The 14,998-nt window shown below is 31.6% G+C and overlaps 1 protein-coding gene across 1 annotated transcript in view; it reads right to left on the reverse strand.

Annotated features, from left to right (window-relative positions):
• Nucleotides 1–14,998, reverse strand: part of LOC127722179 (tryptophan 2,3-dioxygenase-like) — a 57,518-nt gene that overhangs the window by 14,146 nt on the left and 28,374 nt on the right. The window contains exons 5-7 of the mRNA XM_052229073.1: nucleotides 14,547–14,608; nucleotides 8,652–8,727; nucleotides 5,660–5,773 (exon numbers count right to left, since the gene is read on the reverse strand). Coding sequence (XP_052085033.1) covers nucleotides 5,660–5,773; nucleotides 8,652–8,727; nucleotides 14,547–14,608 — 252 coding nt within the window. The remainder of the gene's footprint in view (nucleotides 1–5,659; nucleotides 5,774–8,651; nucleotides 8,728–14,546; nucleotides 14,609–14,998) is intronic.

Genomic DNA, 14,998 nt, shown 5'->3' on the forward strand with positions numbered 1-14,998 from the left:
TATTCAATATTAGAAATAGCTAAATCTAATGAAAAAATACACCATAACTCAGCGCACCTATAAAAAAAAAGTTTATCCATATAAACAGTACGAACACCTTGTTGAAAACTACAGAATTGGCAGCATTAATCCAAATTTATAACATCCTCTATTTGCACACATGTCAGATAAATTCCTGTTAAGGTCAAGCCAGAAAATAAGAAACTAAATCAAGTTTTGTGCATATTTACACAATTATATGCGACTGTCATACAAGTGAGACACAATGTTGACTGCTGTACCCCTTTTTTTGACATTTTTACCTATTATGTTTTTTTGTTTTGTCACACATTGTGGTCACTATAATGGAATGTTATGCGACTGTCATACAAGTGAGAGGTTTAACTAGCTATAAAACCAGGTTTAATCCACAATTTTCTACATAAGGAAATGTCTGTAAAAACTAACAAGTCAGAAATATGACAGTTGTTTTCCATTCGTTTGATGTGTTTGAGCTTTTGATTTTGCCATTTGATAAGAGACTTTCCGTTTTGAATTGTCCTTGGAGTTCGGTATTTTTGTTATTTTACTTTTTTTCAAACTCATCTTATAAACATTGTAAATGCAAACATTAATAGTTACATAATAATAAAATTCACATGGTTGCGGTTTTCGTTATACATTTTTTATCTTCTTGTAAAAATCCCTTTGAGATCTTTCTATTTCCTTTTGTCAAATCATAATTGTTAACTTATGAGGTAATCCAGGAAAAAAACGCTTATGACGCACGAAATTTATAAGCTGTTACTGTCATTTACCGTGAGTTTATCAAGTTTATTGTTGAAATGTGCAACAAAGATTGGTGCATGTAAACAATTGTATTTGATTATTAACGTGAATAATAATTAAATTGTGACAAAGGTGCTTGAGGTTATCAAACAATATAAATATGAAATAACGGTTAATGTTACAAGTACGATAGGCAAATTCTGTCTATTGACAACTATTTGAAATATCTGCAATACAGGCTTTATATTTATTTATAAAAATGCTTTTAATGTTAATGATATATTCAAATATTTTGATTTCTTTGTAATTTTAGAACAGTTTGCCTTAACTTGTGTATTTTCTTAAAATATTTGAATACAGGTTACAACTTAATATGAATGACGATATGCAGTGACTAAGAGATTTTAACATTGTATAAAAGCAGGTGTTTTAAACCTTCATTACTTTTCATAAATGAATAAGACGATGAAGACTGGTCACTTTACTATTGGAGGCCAGGTCAATAATTTAGTAAAAAAGAAACTATATTAATGGATACGTCTAGCTGTGACTGTAAATATCTTGTGTTGCTGATCATTTTCGCTGTATACAGTTTTTATCTATTAATGGTTTCTAGATATACGTAAAAGCATAAACAGTCTTAGAAAACTTCATGTAAGGGCAAAATACCCTATAGGAACTCAATTTGATGGCTCCAATCCAATTGCATTTTTTTTTTAGTTTCTGTTAATCATAGATTTCAAGATAAAAGGCAAAAACGTTCAAATTGGTAAAACAAAATGTCAATTTAATGCTTGGTCTGTACCCAACTGTATGATAATACATCATATTTAAATTCGTAATATAACATTTGTCGAAAACAGCATATACATGTGTACTAGTAGTTATATCTTAATATTCTGATCGTTTCTACTCTTGTCATACTTTTTATATAATTACTTATATCATTATCCAAATATTAACTTCTTGCTAGCATTTTACCCTTACTTTCTTTTTCTAGCCATTGCTGTCATGTAGAATGACGGGCAAAACATCCACATTATACTATATGCCCTTAGAGTCACGCAGATTTTGTTTGGTTGAAATTGCTACGAAGGTTACATAGAACAATATTTGTATAAACAGATTACTGCAATAGTTCACCTGGCCCATATTTTCATATTTTGACTAACACCTAGACTGACAACAAGGGTCGGTTGATAAGTAAACTTAAGAACCAGGAGAGGATTTCAATTTTCATTTTGGGACTTTTCCATTTCTATGTAGAAACATTCAAGCAACATCTGCATATCATAATAAATCTCACTTTTTATGTAATTCCTGGTATTGCGTCTCCCATCAATATTTCCTGGATAAGGAGACAACGCTTACAATGAAGCTATTGAAATAGGCCCTTAATGATAAAGTTGAAACTAGTTTATGGACGCAATTATGATTGTTTGACTGTTATCGAGTCTCTGTGTCACAGATGACGAAGCATGTGTTTCACTTTATGTATTCAAAATCCCGTCCTCTTTCCTGTTATTATGATCACTGAATACGACTCCTCACTAGATGTGTAAACGCTTCCAGAAACTCTGTTAATGTCCCTAAGTTTATGATGAGGTTCTTGTTGCTTTGGTTTTAGTTAAGTTTTTTGTCGGCTGTTGTCGTATTAAAGATCTGGATCTCTTTAGCGATCAAGTGATAAAAAAGAGGCGAAAGATACCAAAAGGGACATTCAAACTTATAAGTCGAAAATAAACTGACAATGCCATGGCTTAAAAAGAAAAAGACAATCAAGAGTTCATTATGAAACGGATAACTTAAGTTCAAAGAAAGGGGGACCAGGTGGTGCCTATTAGTGGTGATGCTGCGTAATGCAATCACCAATCAATACATGATTTTTTAATCACTCGAAATGAAATATACTATTTTTTTGTCACAGCGGTGAAAAATAATACAGACCTTACATATATATGTGAAACATATTTGATAGGATAATATGTCTGATAGGATAATATGTCTACTCAAAAATGAAATTTTTACAAATTAAGAAATGAAAATTTAAAAAAACAAATACGTTTCTTATAGTACCGGATATACCTTCAATATCGAGAAAAGACCTAAATATGTTGCAGAACTCATCTCTTGATTATATATATATATGTATATATTCGAATTCAAATATGAGAAATCTGCGTAAATTTGAGTAAATATTGTAAATTCTCAAAAGCCAGAGCCAAAAATTTTATGAAACGTTTTAACGATATCAAAAAGGTAATCTTAAAGAGAGATGAAAACCTGTCCAAATACATTTTGGCTTAAAAGCTGTAAGTTAAGCATTTTAAAATTAAAAACACTCATATGCAATAATTCACAATAATACATTTTATCAATTTTGAACAGTGCTAAAGCAGTAACTAATAAGTGAAGAAAGAAAAAACGTTTAGGCCAACAGTCTCGTTTCAGTGGTCGTAAATTTAAAAAAAAACCCAGCCATTTATTTCTTTTCTTGCATTTAATACATGCACACTTCAATATATAAAATAACTCTAATCATGATAAATGGTTTGGGACATTTCAATTGATTGAGATTCTTGCAAGACTATTGGACCATTCAAAATTGAAATAAAAGAAAACTTAAAGAGTGATATACATATGCAAGTCACCATAGCTTTGACGTAATATCACAAATGTGCACTTTATGTGTTTTGTAGAATTTCACAACTTAATGAGAAAAGATTAATTTTAAAGGTAGATCTTTTACCTTTCATAATGTGAAAGTTGTAATTCTTAACTTGTAATATCTTCAGTAATTTTTATAATTTGAAAACATGTAGGGATAATAGTTAATTGACTTCATTTGAAGCTTAATAAGTTCACGCAAAACAGATAAATATTGACACAGACACACGACCGGTATTCAGTATAGTAGTGGAAATATTGTAACAAATATCACTCAGCAAGTATCACACTGAAACTGCACAAACATGAACATACTGGTGCTGCAGCTAAATGTCAAGTAATATGTACATTATCACAATAGGCATATTAGAGTAAATTAAGATAGATTAAATGTATACCGCTATCTTAGTTTTTAAAAGAGCAGTACACAATCGGTCTAGATCTTTGCTTAAATCTGCAATTATTTTGAGAGATTGGCAATTAATGTGTAAGACTGTTCGTTTAAATAAAGAAAAATAAGTGGTTAATTGCATTACTTAGACTGTTTTAAATACTTAATATTTGCTTTTGTTTGATTCAATTTTTAAACTTAGCCAATATAAGAGGAGATAACTCTTATAGTAAATATTTTATACTGGAATGATCTCATTTTTATCTTGTAGCAAGGAAACAAAATTGGTGACGCCATATTTTCAATTTATTTTCTTAAAGCATATTATAAAACCTATCTTTTCATATTTTATTTCAAAATTATATTCCATAGATATCTTTTTAGTCACAAAAATAAGTTTTTTCATGAACAATTTTTGCAAAATTGGACAATTTTGGACGACTTTTTGCTTAGCACCAATATATGTATGAATTCAAGTTTCTTTCAGAACCCATGTTTGCAATAAAATTCCTGGCATATTCTATACGATTGTCGCAATTATTTGGCACCCATTGAAGCTGATGCATGCCACAAAACCAGGTTCAACCCACCATTTTTTTCTTAAAATGTCCTGTACCAAGTCAGGAAAATGGCCATTGTTATATTATATTTCGTTTCTGGTTGTGTTACATTTTAATGTTGTGTTTTTGTTGTGTCGTTGTTCTCCTCTTATATTTGATGCGTTTCCCTCAGTTTTAGTTTGTAATCCGGATTTGTTTTTATCTCTATCGATTTATGAGTTTCGAACAGCGGTATACTACTGTTGCCTTTATGTATGGAACTTTGCAGCTTTGATAATTACAACAATATGTTAAACAATTCCGACAATACTAGTCATATGCTCATAACCGGGAAACATGGTAAATTAAAGATAGGTTGCACCTGTGGCGGTAGTTTTAGATCGCCGCATCGTATGTTTTCGTTACGTAAAAAAAACTCGTTTATTTAATTATCTTATTCATTTTGAATTTTCTGTATTTTGACAATTCAATCATCTTCTGTAAATTGAATTTACATTTGTTTTACATACTCGGAGGAATCAGATTGGCACTTGTGATACTGTCACGCTGTTTTGTTTGTTAACTCATCTTTATAACAGTACTTCTTAAAGTGTTTAAAGCAATCTATTTGAGATTTTTCACTTTAATAGCAATAAACATTTCAAGATCTAGGTGCATTACATGATCTTGCATGAGTTGCATTGAACGTTCAGTTGATTATCAATCTACATCTATAGTATTTAGCAATTATTTACTCCATATGATACATTTATAGATTATAACATGTCCATTTCCATATCCGCCCTAGTATTATACCAAGAATCCCATATTAGCCCAAAGCCCTAGCCGAGGGCTCATGGGTCGAGGGATGATACCAGGGCCCATATGGAAAATGGCATTATATAATCTATTTATCACATATTATGCAAATGCTTAAAAAATTTGAAAACAAATTCATTATTCCGTCTGGCAAGATCATAAATTTTTTGTCCACCATTGAAACAACTTCGTTATTACGAATATCACTAAGCGTCCAAAACTATATTCCTTGAATATTATAATGTCAATGTCAAATTTTCTTTTACTATTTGTATTCTTTATTTCTTTAAAAAATTCCGGTGTCATTTTAATCGACGTTTCATGTTCGTCATTGTAGTTAGGAACGCTTATGACGTCATTACAGAGCACAATAACCGGTTGTTTGCCCCGGGCAGGAATATGACTATTGCAACTCTGCGGTTATTGCATATGCAAAACCCAATGTTTTCGGAACAAATATGTAATATTGCCCTACCTGAACAACGTTTAACAATGTTTTGTCTTCGGTTGATCTTCTCAGTGTTTCTTTTGAACTCTCTGCATCCAGCATGTCAATATAGGTTTTATTGGCATATTTTGTTCTGTTTTCCTTATAATTAAAACATGAAATATTAAATACAAAAACTTATTATCTGCAAGTATGCTTTTCGTTTCAAAGACAATATCCGTTCCAAGAATAGGAAATAAGTGTAATCCAAGTTAATTTCGAAAGAAAGTCCAGGACATACAAACGGGAAAGACATTAATTAATAAGACATTTATAATGAATCTTATATCTAACTTAGCACAAACACTTTCTGAAGCTGTTTACCATGTTATTTTCGTATATGTACTGGTAATCTTACAAGCTTCAATTGGGTAACTTAAAGCACGTTAAAAGAAAAACATGATAATTCCATTGATAATTAAATTACATATTCCTGTTTGATGTTTAAACTATTATTGTATAATATTTCAAATCATTCACTACAAAACACTGTTCAATATATCCGTCTTACGAGAGACTTGAAGGAGCACCTGGATATTTTGCATAACACTGATACAATACAATAAACATAAAAATGGGTAAAAGTCATCCTCAAAAGGCATTCATTCCTATAAGGAGTCCACTGATGATTTGATCTATGCCGACTTATTTGTAGAACTGATTTTCCTCCTTTTATTTAGCTCATCTGGTCCAAAGGGTCAGAGTGAGCTTTTTTCATCACTTGGCGACCGTTGTCTCTCGTCGTCCGTCGTCGTCGTCCATCATCCGCTGACTTTAACTAAAATCTTCTTGTCTGAAACTACTGAGCCAAATTTAACCATACTTGGCCACAATCATCATTCGAGTATCTAGTTTTGAAATGGGGTTTGATGACCCCGCCTGCAAACCAACATGATTTGAAATAGAACATAGGGGTAAAATGCAAGTTTTGTCAATTTTTCTTGAAAACCACTATAGATAAGGAAAATCTGACTTGGCAAAAATGTTTAACATGTTGAGATCTACCTACTGTTTATTTATATTACAACTGTAACACGACTTCTAAAGGGTTATTGTCCTAAATTCGGGACTTTCGTCATTGTTATGCATTTTTGTGTATTATCTTGAAATTAAATGGAAAGAACCTAAAAATTCAAAAATGACCAGCATGATAAGATCTACAAGTAGGTCGACATGGTCAAAATCGTTAATCGACTCATTATTAGAGTGTTTGCCCTTCGATGACACTTTTTATCAATCTTTTGCGTTTTTGCCTTTATCTTGAAAACTATAATAGATGGATAGCAAATTAAAAAACAAAAGTTATATACTTATTAGTCAACATGGCCGAAATCATAAGCCGACTTTTATAGGATTGATTGATTGTTGTTTGCTTTACGCCGCATTAGCACAGAAAGGCTATATCGCGGCGAGAGCTAATTCGAATATTATAACAATTTAAGGTATATTTTTAAAATCAGACAAAAGGTCTTTCAATAAACTAAAATTCTAGACTAAAGCATGACTTTTATAGAAGTAATTACCTTTAAATATAAAAATCTTTTTTTTTTGTGTGTGTTTTTACCTTTTATCTTGAAAACAATATAGAAAAATAGAAGCAAATAGGTTAGCATGAATGAAATTATCTGTTGTCTTATTATAATATTTACTGCTATTTTTTACCCATTCTTCTCTTTAAATAAAAAAGAACAAAATTGATCAGCAATACAAGATTAACAAAATAGAGATTTTAGTCATAAAGTATATTCTAGTCTACATTGTTGGAGAGTGTCCACTGCACATTAACCTATGTGAGCGACACACGCTATTTAGATCCTCAAGTTGTTATCTACAATTTCTCTCTATCTACTTTAGTTTTAAAAGAAACACAGAAAATGGGTTAAAACTGTCATTAAGGGCAATAACTAATTTAAGAGGTCGACTTACAATTTCGGCTTCAATTTTAACACATTTGTTAATTTTGCTTTTCCAGTTTCTATCTACTTAGTTCAGCAAAAAAAAAACCAACACAATAATGGGTAAAAACCGTCATTCAAAGAGTTTATAAGGAGTCAACGATTTCGGCAATTGTGACTGTTTTTAGCTGATCATTTTTGCTACTACAGTTTCTCTCTATTCACTAAAGTTTCCGCAACAAAATATAAAACAGAATAAAATTGTCATTTAAAGGCAACAGCTCCTATAAAGAGTGGACTGAATATTTAGGACATTTTCACTTATTTGTAATCAATTTTGCTGTTCACAGTTTATCTTTAATAATACATGTATTTGTTCCGCAAAACACACATGAAAGGAGAAATTTGTTATAAATGGCAATAACTTCTATAATGAGTCGACCACGTTTTATGCAGTGTTGACTATATTGTAGTTATAGTACTGCTGGTCGTTGCTGCTTTTAAAGTTTCAAATACTTGATGAAACTAATAACGTGTAGTTTTCATTTTTTGAATTATTAAAAATCGTCATAAGGGCAATGACGCCTATGATTCGTCTTAAAGATTTGTTAAAATAAACAGTAGGTAGATATTGACACTCTGACATTTATGTCCGGTCAGTTTCTGTAACTGTTTACAAGATAATAGACAATACATTAGTACGTACATTTTATCCCTCTGTTATGTTTAAAAGCCTTGAAGTCCATGTTGATTGTCAGTCAGGATCATCATTTAAACTAGATACTCGAAGGACAATTGTGACCAAGTTTGGTTCTATTTGAATAGTAGTTTAAGAGGAGTAGATTTTCGTAAAAGTTAACGGACGACGACGAACGCCAAGTGAAAGTAAATGATAAAACTGGTCGTTTAGCCCAGGATACGTAACAGAGAGTAAAAATAAATTAAATTGTAGCTTTTTTACTATCAAAATGGATACAAATAATGTTTCGATTTAAGATTTATATTTTTGTAACTGCAAATTTAAAATGAAGTCGGGTTTGTTATAGTCAATCAACATATCAACTCATATTTTATAGTTCACATACATCACGAATTCCAAATTTATTTTCAAGCAGCCTAAATTGCAAGCTCTGAAATCCAGATGCTGATCCAAGGTGGTGTCTAAAAAAAAAAACCAATGAAATAGAGAATAAGTGGAACATTTTACAATTTTTTATTGACTAATATATATTACTAAGTCGATGAGTAATTCGATCTTTTTTCTGTTGAAATTTAGGATTTCAACGCTGCTGTTTCTGTTGAAATATTGATTTTTTAGAAATTGCACACATAGAAAATATATTTTACTTTCCATTCGAAAAAAAAGATAAAATTCCCTTAAATCAAAAGTGTTTCAATATTTCTTCAATTTTCAGAATTAGATGATAAATTTACGATTTCAACGCTGTTGTTTCTGTTGAAATATTGATTTTTGTAATATTTACGCTCATGAAATGAAAACAAATGCATGGAAATGGCTTAACTCATCATCTGGACAATATGGCGCACATGTGGTGAGAAGTAATATAGCCCTCGCGCAAAAAAGATATTTAATTAATAATTTATAAATTATATGGTCACTAGACTCGTTTGCTGTATAACAAATTCAAACAAACGGTCTGAAATTAGCATGTTTTTTGTTTAAATCTGGCAAGTCACCTTTATGAAGTAATTTCAATGACAATCTGACACCAAGCTTGGAACATTTCTCAAAGCCCTAATCAGATGTATTAAAAAAGTTATTTAAAACAATTGATATTAAACAAATTGTATTTACGGTAATTGACAGGGCAGCGTGAGCCCTAAAGCGTATAATCATTTTTTTTTTTTTATTTCCTTTTCCATGAAAAATAGAGCCTTCTTCAAAATACGATTAAGATATACTGATTATACAAAGGCTAATGCATATCGTGATGTCCTATGTTTAAAATATCACGACTCGGTACATGCCACTGCCGATGTTTTATTTCACATGGAATCGTTGTCCCCGTAATCAGTTCTGACACAAATAAAACTATGCCTTTAACTTGATTAATTTTGACGGATTTTGATTACTTAAGGTTGCATTTCTGTAAATATTGACAATGCAATTTCCCATAGGAACTCCTTTTACGGCTAAAACTGTACCACTTTTACTATGAAGTTTTGAACAAAATCTTATCTTAGAATTGAAAGTTCATATGCACTACAATTTTTTTCAAGGGTCAAAATATAGGGCTGTGCGGCATATTTTCAACGTTTATATGCCCTGAACTTTTCGGAGTTTAAACTAACACTAATTTTCTTAACTACCCCTACCTCGAATGAAGGGTTACCACAGATTTCAATGTAAACAATATGCACATGTATATTTACTGGTAACATTCCCAAGTTATGTCTCTATGAGATGGAACACAGAGAGCATAACTGGGAACCAGTATGTAAACAAAATTAATTTTCTATGAATATTCTAAATCTCCCCAAAAGAGGCGTGGTTTGAGAAACAACTGTATTTACAAAGTGCAACCTATACAAACATTTATTCAAATAGAAAACTCTCTAAAATCAGTTTTTCTCACATTAATACTCATTTATCAGAATTATAGCCTGAAAGAAATCACTGTGTATACTCTAAGTTTTTTTTTACTGAACATTTTATACCCCTCCCCTGTTTCAATTTTTAAAAGAATTTGAAAAAAAGACTTTAATTATTGCCAGCTTACCCTATTTGCATATTTTCTGATATAAAATGCCTAGAACCTGTTTAAAACTGTTTTGATAACATATTGAAAGCATATCAGAATACTATAAATGTTATGTTTAGCAGTCAATCATTACAACATTCAAGATTATATAAAATATCCAATCCTGCCTCTGTCTCCAGTCCACATCTTACTGTATGCCTATTTGTCAATTAAAGTTCACATTTTCTACCTCAAATGGTCAATTTAGAATTCTTGTCACAACAGTATCATCTGTAACCATATATCTGACACAATTTACCTAATAAATATACTAGAAGTGTTCAAACAAAGCCATATTTGCAATAGTTGTATGTATGCAGATACCAGTCTGAGATATAAATTCACTTAAAATGTTATAGAGATGACTGCTAACATCTAATTTTTGCATAACTTCCAAGCATAGTTATTGTTGTCTATATCAAGAACTTAAAAATCATAAAATCATAGCATTTACAAGTTAAATTATCTGTTTTATGACCCAGGGGGTAGGCAATTTTCTCTGTTTTTTGCCCCTGGGGCCTCAAATTTCCTAAATTATTCTGCTGTTTCTAGTAATTTGGAATATTTAGTACATATTCAGGATAGAACACACTATTGTAAGTTTTGTTGAGATATTTTTGTATTTCTAGCTTGTATTTTTTATGCCGTGGTGACAAAAAAGCAGATTTAGGTGTTACGGCTTACTTTTGGGTTAATGACAGGACACAAACATCCCATAAATAATATTCAGGAAGGATCGATGAGTTTCAATGACTGCGAAGAGTAAATATAAGCACTTCTTAACAATTTAATTTACAAACATGCAAATATTATGAATTAATTTTGTATTCAGGACTTTAAGTAAACTATGCATACTGTAAACTGTGAATTTATGCTGAGTCATCATATCTAAGGCCCAGGATTCTATCAATCTTCATGAAATATTTATAAAACTTCATATTTGAGTTAATTTCTTTAAAACTGTGAGATAAAGCAAATTTGGTTAAATTCTGAATGTTTTCTTTTTTCACCCTATATAGGTTGCATTTCTGTAAATATTGACAATGCAATTTCCCATAGGAACTCCTTTTACGGCTAAAACTGTACCACTTTTACTATGAAGTTTTGAACAAAATCTTATCCTAGAATTGAAAGTTCATATGCACTACAATTTTTTTCAAAGGTCAAAATATAGGGCTGTGCGGCATATTTTCAACGTTTATATGCCCTGAACTTTTCGGAGTTTAAACTAACACTAATTTTCTTAACTACCCCTACCTCGAATGAAGGGTTACCACAGATTTCAATGTAAACAATATGCACATGTATATTTACTGGTAACATTCCCAAGTTATGTCTCTATGAGATGGAACACAGAGAGCATAACTGGGAAACAGTATGTAAACAAAATTAATTTTCTATGAATATTCTAAATCTCCCCAAAAGAGGCGTGGTTTGAGAAACAACTGTATTTACAAAGTGCAACCTTTAACAGGCTACGTAAATGAGGGATATTCTGTCTGTTTAGGAAAAAGTAATATTCACGTGCACTTGCGTCTTGAAAATTTTTGTAATACATTGGTAAGGAAAGTGCATCTATATCTACCTGTATTAAAATCACCTGGATATATTAACATAAAGTTAGCCACCTTATATACTATTAACATCAATTTTATCAGTAATCAAAGCCGGGTTTTAGAGTAACTGTAAAAATACCTACTCTAGAGGTTGTGCGAATCAGATCAGATCAGATCATACTTGTAAAAACATTCACTCAAACAATCAATTATCTGAAACTGACATCATCAAGATACTTGATTTTTTTATTGACAACATGTTTCGTATGGTTAAAGGACGTGTTTTGTTTTAACAAATAATCGGCATTTCTATGGGAAACCAACTTCCTTTGGCACCATCTTACTGTGTTTATATTTCACAACTCGTTCGCTATGCCCGTGTCTGTTGTGACGTTTTTGATTTTAACGAACGTAATCTATGTATTACTGGTAAATTATTAAGCCAGGGATTTCGTTACCACAAATTACTTAAAACCTTTACTAAATTCTTCCACAGCTATAAAGATTTGGTTTTGAAGTTTGGTTGTACCTGTAGAAAACTTATTTCAAACGGGATTGCACATCCTCAATTTTACGGCAATATTGTTTACCGTGCCCGGAAATTTAGAAACGATCCTGGTAAACTTATCGATCCTTTAAATAAACTTATTCTAAAAGGTTACCAATTCAACACTGTAATTAGATCATTAAATATTATTTTTATTGGTACTAATATTGATTTTGTTATCAAGGTCATGTTTTTCTCTGACTGTTTATGACGTCTTTACACTAAATCCATTGGATGTCGGATGTGTACGGATTGATAATTTAGTCTTAGATGCATTTTTTTTTTATTAGTTGTTAGTGGCTTTGAACTAGCTGTCAGTAACTGCGAGTACTCTCAGATCTGTACTTAGTGTCTTTTTGTTGTTTGGATGTACAAGTACCCGGCAACGTCCACTTGTATTTGTAGTATTTGTATTTTTTATCCATCTGATGAGTTAAGCCTCTTTCAACGGATTTTTATAGTTCGTTCTTATGTTGTACTGTAACACCATTGTCCCAGGTTAGGGGGAGGGTTGGGATCTCGCTAACATGTTTAACCCCGCCACATTCTGTATGTATGTGCCTGTCCCAAGTCAGGAGCCTGTAATTCAGTGGTTGTCGTTTGTTTATGTGTTTCATATTTGTTTTTCGTTCATTTTTTGTACATAAATTAGGCCGTTAGTTTTCTCGTTTGAATTGTTTTACATTGTCATTTCGGGGCCTTTTATAGCTGACTGTGCGGTATGGGCTTTGCTCATTGTTGAAGGCTGTACGGTGACCTATAGTTGTAATTTCTGTGTCATTTGGTCTCTTGTGGAGAGTTGTCTCATTGGCAATCATACCACATCTTCTCTTTTTATATTAGCTCCCCTTCTTGCATACTTGGTCTTTCATTCATATGAGGCAGACTTCATACCGGAGCTTCTCATGAAGAATGAAGGTGTAACTACACGTTCCGCTATAAAGTTGACGTCCTTACACAAATTATTTCATGGTTTGATGATTTAGGGTAAACGCATCGGACTCGGAAATAAAGGTTAAAACAAATACAGTTAAGTGTGCCTCATATCTTGACTATTATCAAGAAATTGACAATGAGGGTGACGGTGTGAACAAGACGTTACGACAAAAAGGGGTGATTTCATCTTTCCAATTATGTTTTTTTTTACATTTCTATGTAACAGCAATCCAGCAGAACTTGTATATGAGTATAAATCTCACAGTTGATAAAATAATCGGGAGCGTGCGTTTCTTATCATGGTTTCTCTGTAGAGAGTTGATGCTTACAAGGGATCCCAGTGGTATTTTAATTCATTCCTTGAAAACTTAATGACGCCATCAAGATTTGTTTGACTTATTGAATATTGTGCAACAAATAACCAAAAGTATGTTCCAATTGTCTTAAGCACAATCCCGTTCTCTCTTCCTCGATTGTAACATCACCGGATGAGAGTTATCATCAAATTTGTACTTACCATAAGAAAACTGATAATGCCACATGTGGAGCAGTATAGTATCTGCTTACCATAACGGAACACTTGCGATTACCAAAGTTTTTTGGTGGGGTACGCGTTGCTCAGTTCTTTTGTGGATAGTGTTTTGTGAACTTATCTGACTTTTCGCCTTTTTTTTACGTTTTTTGCCAAGGCGTGACTTGTGAGTTTGAATGTCCACTTCGTATCTTATGCCTCTTTTTTAACATCAATGACATGTACAACGTGAAAATATTGTCTTTTGAACGCACATGTGGACACTCCTGTTTGTACTACAGGTATACGTCATTCTCTTATGCACAGTTACATAACTTTGTATCCTTTTGTCAAGTCTTAATCAAACTAGTATGCTTTGATTACAAAACGCATTTTAGTCGCAGATATACTCAATTATAAAATTAAAATATGTGTCAGTCAAAAATTGTTTCAAAAAGAGGCAGAAGATACTAAAGAATATTCAAACTAATACGTCGAAAACAAAATGACGATTACATGGCAAAAATTAAACGATAACGACCAAAAAATATTAGATTAAGTCTTTAAAAAGTGTACAGCTTCTTAAAAAACGCATGCAAAATTTACAAAAAATATGTTGATCGATTAAAAAATACAACTTTATCTAGGTAACTACTACTATCAAGTACCTGAATTCTAAGAAATTCAATGGTGGCATAGTCTCGATTATGAAGAACTGGTCGATCAATAACTACAAAAAGATAGATATTTACATGTACAACGACATTGATGATACCTCAAACTTTAGAGTAAAATTTAAAAGCAATACAAAATCAACATATTTATTTAATATATGTATTATTTTGAAAGCCTAAATGCTGGAATAATCAAATTAATTTTGTAAGTTCATTTATCCTCTCGAATTGTCAAATAAAACAACTTTGCAGTTACTTCTCCATGTTAATTTCTTAGATACCAATCAACAGTGAGAAAAGGCATTTACGATGGTAGTACAACGATTTTAAGGTCTCAATGGTATAGAACCACTAATTCAGGCCTGATGAAAGTAGTAAATATTCTGCAAAATATAGTTCCAACGCATATCTTTCAAAATAAATTAAATGTTTGGGTAATTTTTTTA

The sequence above is a fragment of the Mytilus californianus genome, unplaced genomic scaffold, assembly GCF_021869535.1.
Source record: "Mytilus californianus isolate M0D057914Y unplaced genomic scaffold, xbMytCali1.0.p SCAF_1, whole genome shotgun sequence".
Classification (NCBI taxonomy): Eukaryota; Metazoa; Mollusca; class Bivalvia; order Mytilida; family Mytilidae; genus Mytilus; species Mytilus californianus.